At 57.3% G+C, this 14,214-nt stretch overlaps 1 protein-coding gene across 1 annotated transcript in view; it reads left to right on the top strand.

Moving 5' to 3' along the window:
* Positions 1-11,398, top strand: part of LOC119104791 (biogenesis of lysosome-related organelles complex 1 subunit 2) — a 33,049-nt gene extending 21,651 nt beyond the window's left edge. The window contains exon 6 of the mRNA XM_037228513.1: positions 9,794-11,398. Within this exon, the coding sequence (XP_037084408.1) occupies positions 9,794-9,905 (112 nt within the window). The 3' untranslated portion in view covers positions 9,906-11,398. The remainder of the gene's footprint in view (positions 1-9,793) is intronic.
* The last annotated feature ends 2,816 nt before the right edge of the window (positions 11,399-14,214 follow it).

The raw sequence follows: 14,214 nt of genomic DNA, 5'->3' as shown, positions 1-14,214 counted from the left end.
CGCGGCCATTGTCAAGACAGTGTTGGTGAAAAGTCACGCGATGTCAGGTCATGCAATGCCATTTCATGTTGTCAGGCGCGGTCTTTGAACTCGGGTCCCAGGATGCGAAGTCCGACGTCCTGCCAAACGCCAACCCAGGCACTTGCCTACTGCAGCAATGCTAAGCCATCCCGCATATTTTGTTGTGTCGTATCATTGTTTTATCACCGGGACGTCATCATCGAAAGGTGGCAAAACTGCAAAGCGCGTTGTCAGGTTCCATCACCCTCAACATCTTCCTGTCAAAGACGATCAGATATGCCCGAACAGCTCCCGGCGAATTCTTGTAGCACGACCTCATCATCAGGTGACCTTTGCGAGTGGACGACTCAGCCCTAGCGTTTTCCCAGCAGCTCTTTTCACCCGAACGCCTCCAGCAGCAGTGCAGCGGTACGCTGCCGCCGTCATCCCGCGCTGGCAAAGCCAGCCAATCGAAACCGATTAACCAATCGAAACCGAAGCCGATGAAACGAAGTGATAAACCGACCTGTCGAAATCTGTGTCGAAGTCGATGAACCGAGCTGCACGTGGCACACGCTTTGAAATGTGTCTGGACAACGCGCCAGTCTGAACAGCGCATCTTTACTCCTCCAGCGGTACCGACTGGGCTAAGCTGTGCCGACTGCGCGAAAGGGATGCCGACTGCACCAGAGCTGTGCCGACTGCTCCAAAATGGTGTTGACTGCACCAGAACTGTGCCGACTGCGCCAAAACGGCATCGCTTGATCCAAAGCTGTGCCGACTGCGCCAAAAGGGTGCCGACTGCGCCAATGCTGTGCCGGCTGCGCCAAAAGGGTACCAACTGCGCCAAAGCTGTGCCGGCTGCGCTAAAAGTGACCACCGAAGTGCGGCCAAGCGAGCCGCGAACTGGCAAATCGACAACCGGGCAAAACTAACCGCCCCGGTGTGGCCGTCAGCCGGCCTCGTGCCGAGTGCGAACAGCCCCGCTGGGAATCGCAAGAGCCTGTTCGCGTCCCACGCCAGGCACAGGCTGCGACCTTTGCCGGCGGCGTGGGCCCGCCGTATTCCGCATGTACCGCCCGGGTCAGCGCCGCAGGTGCATCGCATGACCCCCGGACGCCCGGGGGCGATTCTGCGGACTCGTCGGTGTCGGTTAGGTTGAGAGGGCGTGCGGGGATGGGTGGCATCTCGGGGCGTTTATGGTGGGGCTGTTTCTTGCGTGTTGTGTTTGCACGATGTACGGTTGGGGTATTGGTGTGGTTTCTGTGAGGGATTTGTGTGGGCCCGATGGATTGTTTGTGTGGGCCCAATAGGGTGATTGTGTCGGCCTGATGGGTTGCTTGTGTGGGTCTGATGGGGTGTTTGTGTGGGTCTGATATGATGTTTATGTGGGTCCCACTGGATAGCCGCTGCTCACGGACGCTCGTCCTGGCGAGTCCGGAGCAGCCCGCTGATCGTACACAACCACGACGGCAACTGTGAGCACTCGCGTTCCGCCACCCACGCCTGTCTTCAAAAGAAAGAGGGGGGGGGGGGAGTATGGTATCTCCCCTGCCCAAAACGATCTCCCAAACGCGGCTCGGACGCTGCCCGGCCGGCGCGTCCGCCGCCGCCGCCGCCGCCGCCGCCCCTGCGGCGAGGGCGTCCGCCATGCAGGCGGCAGGCCGGGAAGCCACCGCCGCCGCCGCTGATATTCACATTCCCGGCGGACGCCGGGCACGTGGGCAAGAGCGGCGGGTGTACGAGGAACCGGTGCCTGGCGGCGGCCGTCGGCCGTCACCGCCGTATTGACCCGTGTGATCCGCTCCACTGCCGGGATTACCAGCGGGGCTCGAGCCGGTGATATGGGGCATCGGACCCCGGACCCGCATGGCGAGAGTCGCGAACTCGTGGAGTGGAGTGGAGTGGAGTGGAGTGGGATGGAGTGGATTTTAGGGGATTGGAGTGGCGTGGAGTGGGTTGGAGTTGAGTGGATTGTAGTGGCGTGGAATGGAGTGGAGTGGAGCGGAGCGGAGCGGAGGGCAAGTGAATGAAATAGAATGGAGTGGAACGAACCTGAGCGGAGTGGGATGGCGCAGAGCCGAACAGGGCGAGTTGAGATAGAGGGAAGTGAAATGGGACGGAGTGGATAGGCTTGGGTACGGTGGCTTAGGGCGGGCAAGAGACGCGGTCAAGGTTTGGACGTGTTTACGGAAGTTGCGGGTGCGCGTTGCGTGGTTATGCTGTGGCTTTTTGCCATACCGTGGTATTGCGCAACGCATTAAGGCCCCGCACAAACAGGTGGCCTCTTGTGATCTCGCATCGGTAATGATAAGACTAGCCCTACAGTGCTCGGATTAGCCGTACGGTGCTCGCGATTAGCACCTCCGTGCTGATGATTGGCCTCTCGGTGCTAGTGGTTTGCTGCGCGATGCTGGTGGTTAGCCACACGATGCTTGTGGTTAGCCACACGAGGCTGGTGAGGGCCGCTGCTTTTCGCGGATGTGATGCCAACTCGGTGGCCTGCTATTCCGAGAACTTCAAACTGTTTAACGGAAAAAGCGCGGAAATAGAAGCTGGGTGCCTTTTAGGGTCCTAATAAAACGGCATTAGGCTTGACACTTTTCCTTCAAAATAATTTCCTTCATACCGGATCTTACCTGCGACTGGACTGGATGCCTTAAAACTTTCCAGAATCTTAAGTATTCCTACCAGTATTCTCGAGAGTTTTGGATTTCCTTTTATGTATGACTGCTGTAGGGCGTTTCGCTCGTCGGACTTTGCGAGAACAGCTGGTGGCATTCGGCCGTTTCCACTAAGGCTAATGGCTCGAAATTTTCGAGAGCGCTTGGCAAGTTTCGGTAAACACGGCATAAATGCCCCACTTCGCATCCAGCACGGCTCCGTGTTGGCCTGGCATTGCTTGATGCAAAGAGCTCGAGTGGATTAGGGAAACACCCGTTTCCTTCAGTAATCGTTCGAAGCTCACGTCCAGACATCGCCTGGCATTTTTTCGAACCATTGACGGAGGTAACGTGACACGGAATACTGCACAAATAGCGCGCACACGTCACATGTAACACGAACCCGCCACATCGGGACTCGAGCCAATCTATCCCAAAGGCCACCAGTCCTTACTTCGTCCCTACCGTTCGCACGGTGGGGGAGGGGGGGGGGGGCGTCCCACATTGCAAGCATTCGCGCGATCGGGTTTTGATTCGCCGAGACACGGCTTACGTTCGTCAGCCCAGCCGCGGTGAACATCCTGGGCTGCGAACGGTCTGGAGCGGCAACCATGCTGGGACGGCGAGCACTCTGTGGGCGACGAACGTTCTTGGGGCGGTAAACGTTCTGGGGCTGCGAACGGTCTGGGGCGGTAAACGTTCTGGGGCTGCGAACGGTCTGGGGCGGTAAACGTTCTGGGGCTGTTCTGGGCGGGTAACGTTTGCTGCGAACGGTCTGGGGCGGTAAACGTTCTGGGGCTGCGAACGGTCTGGGGCGGTAAACGTTCTGGGGCTGCGAACGTTCTGGGGCGGTAAACGTTCTGGGGCTGCGAACGGTCTGGGGCGGTAAACGTTCTGGGGCGACGAACACTGGGGGGCGACAAACACTCTGGGACGACGCACTCTCGGTGGCGACGAACGCTCTGAACCTGCCGGAGTGTGCTCGCCGGCCGTGTCGGGGATTCTCCGGGGTTCGCGGAAGCGCCCCGGTCTTGAGCGACACCGCTCCGCACAGCTAAGCCGAGCGTGAACACCGAGCAGCCGCGAGTGCAATGTCGGGCACGCTCGAGCAGTCGGTATGCCTGCGGGCGGTCGCTTTACGCTTTTTTTGCTTATTAGCGATGACATGTGGTCTCCGGGCAGCGTTCCGCGCCGTGACGTGCGTGTTCCGTCTGACTGCTGTCATGTAACGACGGCCCGCCTCTGCCTCCGCCGTCACGGGTCCGTATGGGGGTCGGCTGTCGGCGGGCTGCCGGTGGTCTGTCGCTGACGCCGTCAGCTCCGTCGCGGGCGACACGCAGTCAGCGGGCTCGATGTGGGCGGCCGTCGCTGACGCGCTCGGCGGCCTGTCCCGGGCACCGCAGCCGACCTGGCGTCGGCCGGACGTGCGCCCCGGGGGGGGGGGGGGAGACTACGCGGTCGTGGGCTCCCGGGCAGTGGAGTCGTCAGACTGGGTCGCTGTAATAGCCGGGTCTGGTCTGGCTGTTACACAGCTATATCGGGCGATCAGTCTGGCGGCACTGAATCGCATTCGTGGCTTGTCCTTGCTGGAGAATCGAAACGCGTGGTTTCGTTTAACTGTCCCCTTTCTATGTTATGAACATTTGTATGCTAATCCACTCCGCTGTAAAACAAATCCCGAGGGTTTGGCTTACAGGGGTTTGGTTTCGGTGTACTAGTTAAACGGTTCTAGTGACGTGTGCTCCGAACGCACCACCCAAAACAGGCTGATCCGGTGTATACGAATATTCTTTAAACATCCTTTCCTGGCAGGGTTTTTTTCCCGATATGGAACAGAGCTCGACACGGCCTCCACGGGCAGTGTTGACCTCTTGGCTTGCTGCCAGCTGGGCAAGGCAGTGCTACTCGCCCCCACCCCACCCCCCACCCCGCCCTCGCCCTCTCCGAGATCTATGCCCTGTCCTGCTGCATTACGAGTCCAGTATCATTTCCCGTGATCACGCCGAGCGGAGAACGTCCGGGCTACGCTCTGCCTCTCGCAGTGCCCCGCTCATACAGCCCGACTGGAACTGAGAGCACCGACTAAAAAGCGAAGGAATCCTCTTTCTTTTACGGGTCTGGGCCATTCAGTATAAACGGAGCGAATGCTGCTTGACCTAATCCAGGCAGTGCCGAGCCTCCCCCCGCCCGTCAGGAATCCTCGGCTCAGTTATCTTTTATTCAGTCGGTGATCTACGGCCGCTGCCGTCCACAGATGATGGTCTATTCTCGGGTCGGACACGTGCTGTTGTTGGTACAGCATCTCTTGCCTGAGACGCACAGGACCACCATCGACCCTAAACCCGTCGATACGGGAATCCGCGATCCAAACAGCCGTAGTCTTTGCTGAAGAGCTGACGCTTCGAATCTCACAACCGTTTGTCCCTCCGTTACCGCAACAACCGTCCGTTAAACATCCGTCCGGCGCCCAAAATGCGCGCCGTTTCGTTCGTTGTGTTGTTAGGTTATTTTGTTACTTTAAGACGTTTTATGCATAGTGTTATGTTTTGCTTTTCTGCACTTCCATCACTTGAAATATTTGATTGATTTGTTACACAACACACGCGTCATCTGCCGGGAGCTGGGTGCTGAAGAGTTCGCTACACGTTTGAGGTTTTCACACCAGACGTGACCAATTTTAGGACTGGTGCTTCATTGCGCTATACATAATTGCGCTCTCGAAAACGATGTCAGCTGTTGTTGACAGATGAAAATGAGGTATTTAGAAAGTGGCGTGTTTGAGAATAAATACGAGTGGGTACCTGACTTTAGGTAGGCTGCCTGAGCTCTGACCAGGCGCGTGATGCGAACCCACCGCCCATCTTCAAACTTGTAGCTCGGAGGGATGATCTGCCTCTCAATGGTTGCCGCGCGCCCCTCCGCCAGCTTCCCGCCTCATGCGGCGACGCACGCGGGCGCGGTCTCAGGCCCGCCAAGTTGGCGACTTGCCGGCAGGACGGATATCACAGCACTGCTCGCGCCCGGCCCGGCACTGCTGGACAGAACCGCCAGCTGGCTGCCCCACGTGACTGGAAGTGACGTCACGTCCAGGCCAGTGCGCGTTGCATGTCCCCGCGTGGTGTGCAACGGCGAAATGCCTGTAGCCGGGTGTGCCGTGGCCCGGTACAACCGCAGGAACACCTGCACGTGAGAGGTCCTGGGCCGGCGCAGCGTGCCAGCTGACGAGATGGTGCCCTCCACCGGTATGGTGAGGCGCTCCACTATGTCACGCGTTTGTGGCGAGTACAGAGAGCGGAACAGGCCTCGAACGCTCAGAGCTCGTAGGTACTGGGCAACCTCAGCTGGGCGAAACTGGGACCCATTGCCCGACACTGGGACCCATCGTCCGACATTGTGGCCCACCGTCCGACACAGGGGCACATTGTCCGACACTGGGGCTCATTTTCCGACGCTGGGACCCACTGTCCGACACTGGGGCCCGTCGTCCGACACAGGGGCCCATCGTCCGATACTAGCTCCTCCGGCACACCCTCTCGCGCAAACAAAAGGCACAAGAACGTGATCACGGAGTCGGCAGTCACGCCTCCACCGAACGCAACTGCCAGCCGCGGGCTGTACCAGCACCAGCTCCAGCGCCACCAGCTACGCGCTCAGAGCAGGCGCCGTGGAGGTCGTCTCCTTCACCCGCCGCAGTTCACCAGCGAGGAGTGACCCTGAGACCACGCGGAGGGTCTGCCTTCAGAGCGGCCCGCGCAGGCTCCACGAAAGCGGAGACAGACCGCACAGACCGCACGTGGACCGCACAGACCTGCACAGACCGCACGTGGACATCACTGAACCGCGGAGTGCCTGCAGCCCGCGCGCATCACTGAAATCAGGGCTCTGTAGCAGAGGAGCCACGCGCTCAACATCGGTGTGGGCACCGTGGCATGAGACGATGCACCTGGGGAACGAAGGAGACCGCGCACGCGCAAGCACTTGGACTCCCTCGCCTGGACGCTAGCGCGGCTGAAGACAGCGTCCACTCCCTGTACACATCGGTCATGCGTGCCCTCTGAGGACCTGCCAACACTTCCAGCTTTGCTTCCCTATAGGTTCGGAAGGCTTTCTCACATGTTACACTCAGGCACACAATGTCTGGGAAGCGCTGTTACTGGGGAGCTTCTGTCGACCACCATGGATGGTGGTTTGCCACACCCAGTGGCCGTGATGTGTGCAGCTGCTTTTCCTGACCCACTGACGTAATCTGTAAGGTGCGAACAGTGCGGGCACTGCCGGTACTTCAACACCCCCCGCACTGAGGGACAAAATGTCTCCTCTTGCCACAGTGTTGGCGGATGGTGTTGCTGGCAGGGCACACAGAATCCTTGGCGTAGTGGCCCTGTTTGCAGCAGAAGCGCGTTGGCTGGAGCAACATACTTTTGGATTTGTAATCCGTTCATTTCATTCATTGTGTATTTCATTCATTCATTTCAATTGTATTTCATTCATTATTGTATTCAGTTTTTATTTCATTCATTCATTTCATTCATTTTCAACATTCAGCATCTGGAGCCGCCGCAGCTGCTGGCGGGGATGCTTGCAGAGCTGGTTGCATGGCGCTGCCGCCCCCCCCCCCCCCCCCCCCTACTGACTCCGCCATCCGGTAGTGATGCAGTCTCCACTGACCCCATCAGCAGCGTCTTCGCGAACGTAAAGTCCACCTCCATCAGTATGTGCTGCCGCGGAGGAGCTGCAGACGGCTTCTCGATCGCTTGGTCACGGATACGTTCCTCACTGTGGTCACCATAATCACACGTTGCAGCCACTGCTGCAGCACACTGACCCACTGTGCAGTGGTGTCGTGACGCCGCTGAGCCTGACATCTGAACCTGTAGTGCTCTGCAACTACACCACACCTGGGCCGAAAACCCTGCAGCAGATAGTGATTCTGCGCGAAGTCCGTCACACTGTCTGCCTAGCGCGCTGCATGAATGGTCTGGAACACTATCTGGCCCGCACAGCCGAGGCGGAGGCACAGCCAGCCGGGCCCGAGAGGAATTATCCCCCCAATCGCCAGGAGATAAGATTGTCAAACTGGCCGATCCATACCGGCCATGGAGCAGCCGGGTCGCCGGGTGTGACAGAAATGGTGCAGATGCCGATCGCATGATTAAATTCATCGCACGGATTCCTGCTTCGTCGTCGTTGCCAATCTGTCTTGTCTTGTACAACGTCTTCTCCCTTGAGAATCATCCCGGCCTTGGGCCGCAAAGGAAGTATTAAGGGGGCTGTTAGGGGGGCAGCGAGGGGGCTATTTAATAGGCGGTTTGTGATCCACACTCAGAACAGTGAGGAGCCGGTTAATGCCGCATTGCCAGACAGTAGACCATGTGCAGATGTAAACAAAATACCAAAGTGACGCGGAAAAGACAAAAGATAGAAAATGCACGGTTGAAAGAGTGAGAAAGCTGAGTTAAAATATGATCAAAAGGCAGTGAAGCGCAGACCGATGTTTGCTTTAACATGTGTGCACAAGTGCACACTGGATGAGGTTGTGTGGATATATTTTTTTTAAATTCACCTACAAATTGTGCACGCAAATCGCCGGTGAAAGGTTACTAGTGTTGTGTGATACGAATAACAATACTGGCTTGATGGTTATCACTGTTCAGCCTTACGCTGTGCGTGGGAACTAAGTAATAATTTTTAGGTGGCTGGTGTAGTTGAAATCATCATCTCAAATTTCCGTGATAAAAATATGTTTGTTATGGCTCTTGCCATAAGGTGTAACGCGCGCTGTGGTAGCGTCCGCCACACTCCTGTCGTACGCTTAAAACAGATGTGTCGCGGAAGCGACGCGACCCTGCTGCATGCTGGTCAAGGATGTGGTGACACGTCTGCTGAAAGCTCGAGGCCACGCCGAGCTCCGCCACGAAGCGTGACCCGTGCCAGCGACTCGGTGAAATTGTATGATTGCTTAGTGACCTGTTGCGGTGGGTAAGTGGCTGCCGCACAGAACTATTGTGCATTGCTGCCAGAGTTTTCGTCATGCACCGCTCGATCGTGGTTGGCCGAGAGCTTGGCTGGGCTTCGAGTGCACCCAGCATTCAGCGGACCCATGCCGTCTTATGGAAATCAGCTTAAAACTGCCGATGTCTGGCCAAGCCAGTTAAAACTGGTTTGTCAGCACAATGTCTGCGTGAGCCCACACCGTCCTGTCACAATAGGACCTGTCGCACTCATGCACCACTCACGCTGAGTCTCCGCCGGACTGGAGCTGAGCGCTTTACTTCCGCGCCGACCTGGACGTACTTGTGAGCTGAGCTTTATGGCGACGACTATTCCCAAAATCACTTATCTCAGGGATGGTAGCGCGAGTGCCCCACATAGTGCCAAACGCTCCCAACGTGTGAATAGTTAACCAAGGAGGCCATGCACCGTAGCGGAAGCCCGCATGAATAACCAACGCAGCGAAAAGCTCTCCAGAACGCTGGACTAAGTGCACTGCTTCTCAAGCGTGGGAGAACGGACCCGACGTCGCCTGTCCGTTCACTTACATGACGCAATGTACCGCGCCCTCGCGCGGCCCGCCGTGCCGGGTTGGAGGCCCGCTGCGTCTCGAGGCAGGCTCGCAGGCTCCCGGGGTTTCCATGTTTCCACTGAGCCGCTGATTGTCTTGCACCTTGAATGAACGATCTGCGGTCGTTGCCGAGTGCGCCGCGGTGTCGTCGCGGTCTTCCTCTTCGACGGCTGTTTCATGCTTGTGTTTGCCTGATTGTCTCGTCATCAGTCGAACTGTCGTTGTTTTTCGCCCGCTGTCTGCTTTGTGCGCGATTTCAGACGGCATGACGCAGTGGTCCAGGCCCTTGACGCGTGTGTGCATCCTCTCCGATTCCTGCAAGTGGTGAGGTCATTAATTCCTTGACGTCGACGCGTGCTGACGTCACATCGGAACAGTAGCCACCTCGACACAACGCGGAGGTGGTACGGGTGCCCACACCGGGGAAGGAGGGAGGGGTACTTCCTTTCCCGTGAGTGTCTCGCGCTATCTCCCACCGGCCAGGCTCCGAGCGGCCTGCCGGGGGTTCCATCCACTCATTCCATGGCACCACAGTAACCTGACGTCGCTACTCCTCATGCTGTTGCAGGCAGCTGGAGGACGTGGACCAGAGCCTGGCCAAGCTGGAGGCGGTCGCCATCCAGCTGGACGCGTACTCCAAACAGCTGGAGTCGCGATTCCGAGCCGTCAGCGGCCGGTGATGGCGATGATGGTGACGAAGTGGGTGGTGATGTTGATGATGCTGGTGCAGGCAGTGTTCACGGTGATCCGATAACCGTTTGGTGATGCTGCGAAGCGCCACAGTGCGCCTGAACAGTATCAGGGCATTGAGGCATCAACCAGGCAGGCCTTTTGGCGAGGGTGATCCGTTGCGTGCCGCGACGCAGCGCACGCCAGCATACCCCGTGATGACGTCACCTCATCCGGGACATTGGCGGTGTCGCTGCCGTCGCCTGCAGCGCACTTCGGCACGCGTCGACAGCCCTGCGGACGACGTCACGTCCCCTGCCTCGTCCACCGGTGTGCGTGCGTCTGTATATATACACCGGGGGCGAGACGCTAACGCGTCGGAACACAGGGACGCTGCCAGCACGGCCTCGGGACACAGGGACGCTGCCACCACCGCCTGCGGGGCCTGGAAAACCATGCGCCGTCACGTGGGGTTCCGGCGCCCGTGCCGGCTTAACTGTAGCTGATTAGTAGTGATGGCCCCTCCACTGCTGCCTGTCAGCGCACTCCCCCGAGGCTCGGGCAGGGGGCTCGGGCAGGGGGCGTGGGCAGGGGGCGGGGCAGCCGCGGCCGGCGGAGGCCGGTTGTCTCGGCACATCCTCGGTCGAGGCCGGCGCCATCGGCGCTGCGCTTGTGTTGTTAGATGGGAGGGTGTGTGTGTTGTGTTGTTGGATGCAAGGGTGTGGCGTGATTTTCCACGCGAGGTGCAGTGTTGACGGGCGTGCGGTTGGCCGTTTCCCTCACGCTGCTCCCACGTGGCCGTCGACATGGGCGGCGACCGGCGGCGACCCTCTCTTGCAGTGACGCCTCTGACCGTGACCACGTCCGGCGGCGGGCCGGTCCCGGCTCGTCTGGGTCGCGTGGTGCTGCGCGCCTGTCCAGCCGGATCGGGGAGGTCCTCGGACGCAAGGGGGGGGGGGGGGACGTTGCTGGGCGGGATTTGGGCGGCGTGGACGTGCCATCATAGCCGTTGGAGGCCATTGAGCGTGCGTTAGTGGCCTCTTCATCATCGGTTTGACGCCCACGCACGTTCCTGGCCTGAAAGTCGCCTCGGGCCCGCCTTCTGCTCATTTTTCCCTTGCTCCAAACTCGTGCGTAATTGAATCAAAATCGCTCACTTCTTACCGTCTTTGCATTCTTCCGTAAATTGAGCGTCAGCGTGCTTGCGTCGCTTTCTAATCGTCGGCGCCACCAAGACTTGCAACTTGTTAGCGGATCTCATTAGCCCCGCCGTCGTCAGCTCCACCCCCGCCGCCGTTGCCGCCCTGTCGCCGACCCGCGTACGTGCCGCCAGGGTCAGACAACCGTCTTCCGCCGATGCATGCTTTTGAAGCAAGCACGGTCTTGGCGACAGTCGGGCTGGGGCGTGCTCGCCGCCCTCCCCGGCCGTGCGGCGCCGGTCGGACCCCGGCCACTGTCACGGAGTCCCGACATTCCGCCAGTGATTGGCGTCGACGCGGGAGGGATGGGCAGCTCGGCGTGCGTTCGTTTGCCCCCCCCCCCCCCCCCCCCACCCAACCACCCACACCCACTCGTCAGCTGGTACACGTGGGCGCCGGTGCGCCCCTGCTGCGGGCTTCGCGCGAGGGTTCGGGTCCCACTGATGATCCCATGGGGGTCCCACTGGGGTCCCAATGGGGGAGGGGGCGAAGGGGCATCGCTGTACCTGAGCGGTGAGGCGGTGTGGCGGTGTTACGGGGCTGAATGCATTCCTGGGGGCTGACGGTGCTGGGGCGATATTACGTGTGTTCCGTACCGTCGGATACGTATCGGATATGTATCGGCGCATGTGCGTGTGTAGCTGCGCATCTGGACTCGTGCGCGAAATGCACACTGGTGTACACCCCTGAACGTGACTGCCTCTCGCGTTGACTCTCGTTCTGCATCGGTCAACTCGGCCTGTTGGAGGCGGCTCGACAGTGCGGATGTGGGCGACGTTTGCCTGCGCGTGCGCTGGCTCATCCAACCGAAACGCAGCCGCTCGCTGCTGCGGCGTCACGAAACCTCCCAACGGATGGTGGTCTGACTTGGAGAACTCCGGTACGGCACGCGGCTGCAGCATTGCCACTTCGATAGCCTACAGTTGGATGGCTGGTATGAACACACCTTCTGGATTGTTACTGGATGAATGGAAACACATGTCGGCTTTCCAACAGAGAGCTTGGCTCCCGCCGGTATATAGGTTTCCAAGATAACGCCGATTAGTCTTTGACTCATGTGCTTGCCGAAAGTGACATCCAAACGGTGCTGTCTGTTGGCCGATGCGACTGCAAAAAGATGCAGCAGTGGGAGTCGTAAAAGTGGAAGCGCATCTATTATCGGATCAAAGCCGAGGCGCTGCCTCGAACGTGCCACCCGGCGCTGAATCACCGCCCTCAAGCCCATCCCGGCGGAAGCTGCTTACCGTCGTGAGGGCATTAAATGAATTTGGTCCCTCATCAAACTGAAAGCAGAAGTTACTGCGGTTTCCTAGGCCTGTGACCCATCTAATCTCTCCAGAAGTCCACCGGTGGATTTCTTAGATACTTTAACAGAGAGTGTTGGTACGGTACAAGCATACAGTCACACATCTATGTTGAAGTTGAGAGATGTCAGTACCGGTGAAGGTAACTCTAAGTTAAGTCCACGCTGCTAAATACAGTGATATATTTCAATTTGAAGTCAGTCTAGAACACAGTTGGCTCACTCAATCTTCCACAGTTCATTGATTAGCCAATGCTCGTTACACAAAGCAACCAACCTGCGTGACTTGATACTGACATTTAATACAAACCTCATTGCAGGTAGTGGAATTCTCCACCACCCCCACCCCCTTTCACCAAGAGGTCGCATCCCTTCTTCTGCCACCATCCAGGTCGCGCATCCACCCCTAAAGACATCACTTGTACTAGTATCGGGCCGTACAAGCGTAGACGCTGACAAATTTTCACAACTTCTGGTTAAACGCAACTGGGACAGAGTACTTGATCATGGCATTGACAAACCGACAAGTAACTTCACTCAGACCACAATCGCAGCAGCTGCTGAGGCCATCCAAGCTAAGCTAATCAGGATAAGAAACTGACAAACCTTGGGTCAATGCTGCACTGAAGAGAGAAATGAGGGGAGAGAGAGACTTGTCAGACTTGCTTAGAGATGTGGGACTAACCGCCACTGGGGCTGCTGGAGACGACGAAGAAATCTGCTCACGCACATGCACAAACAACTTAAGAGTGACCACTGCGACATCAAGTGAACAACCTGTCATGCAAAGCCAACTCACACAAGCATCATCGCGGTTTTCAGCGTAGGACTGACGCGAACTGAGATATTGTCACCGATCGTAGGAGCTGATGCAGCGCTATTGACAGAGGATATATAGCTTTATAACGGTGCTTAAATTATATGAAGTATGAATTATATATAAACGATACTAGTGTAATATATAACGCAATGAATTTAATATACAATTTTTAATACAATGATGAAAGAATATAAATTATATATAAATCAAATAGAGTACTAGCTATAGCAGTAAAGCTACCTTACGAGGTGACATTTTTACTACACAATTACACCTCGTAACTGACTACCTACCTGTGCCCGAGACCGCGCTTGCGGATCCGCCACCCACGTTAGATAGCATAACCATTACAGGGGATGAAGTGCTGAGCTCACTCATCTCTTTCGATCCAAAGAAACCATGCTGCCCTTACAATCTCCCAACAAAAGCATGAAAAATAATTGCCATTTTGATCAACATTTTACATACTTAACTATTTAACATGTCACTAAGTCAAGGCGTTTTCCTTTCACCTGGAAAGAAGCAAAGTTTCATCTCATTTAAAAAAGGGTTGAGATCTGATCCTGTCAGCCACACACCAATCAGTCTAACTTCATTGTGTCAAAAGTTATTGAAAGCATTATCCTTAAGGCCATATATCAGCACTTAATTGAAAATGGGCTGGTGTTTGATAAGCCAAATAGATAGCGTTCAAAAATGGCACACAAATTCAGCTTCCACATTTCATTCACGATCTTTATGCAGCTTTGGAGCGCGGCAATGATTTCACAGCCATCCACTTGGACATGTGAAATACTTACGCCTCGCAGCCGTGGCCCGTCACGGCCCGGCGGGTCAGGCCGCGGGTCGCGCGTCGCCGGCCCGCCAATCAGCGCGTCGGACCCGCGTGACGTCACGTGGATGGCCTGGCCCGTCGCGCTCGGCCCGGGGCGAGGACCTCCGGTCGAAGACGTGCTCGGGTAGGTACGGTTGTTAGCGTCGCTGTTGTTACCCGAGAT

The sequence above is a fragment of the Pollicipes pollicipes genome, unplaced genomic scaffold, assembly GCF_011947565.3.
Source record: "Pollicipes pollicipes isolate AB1234 unplaced genomic scaffold, Ppol_2.1 Scaffold_6052;HRSCAF=7182_pilon_pilon_pilon, whole genome shotgun sequence".
Lineage (NCBI taxonomy): Eukaryota > Metazoa > Arthropoda > Thecostraca > Pollicipedomorpha > Pollicipedidae > Pollicipes > Pollicipes pollicipes.
Note: the sequence above shows the minus strand (reverse complement) of the source record. Positions and strands in the feature narration are given on the sequence as shown.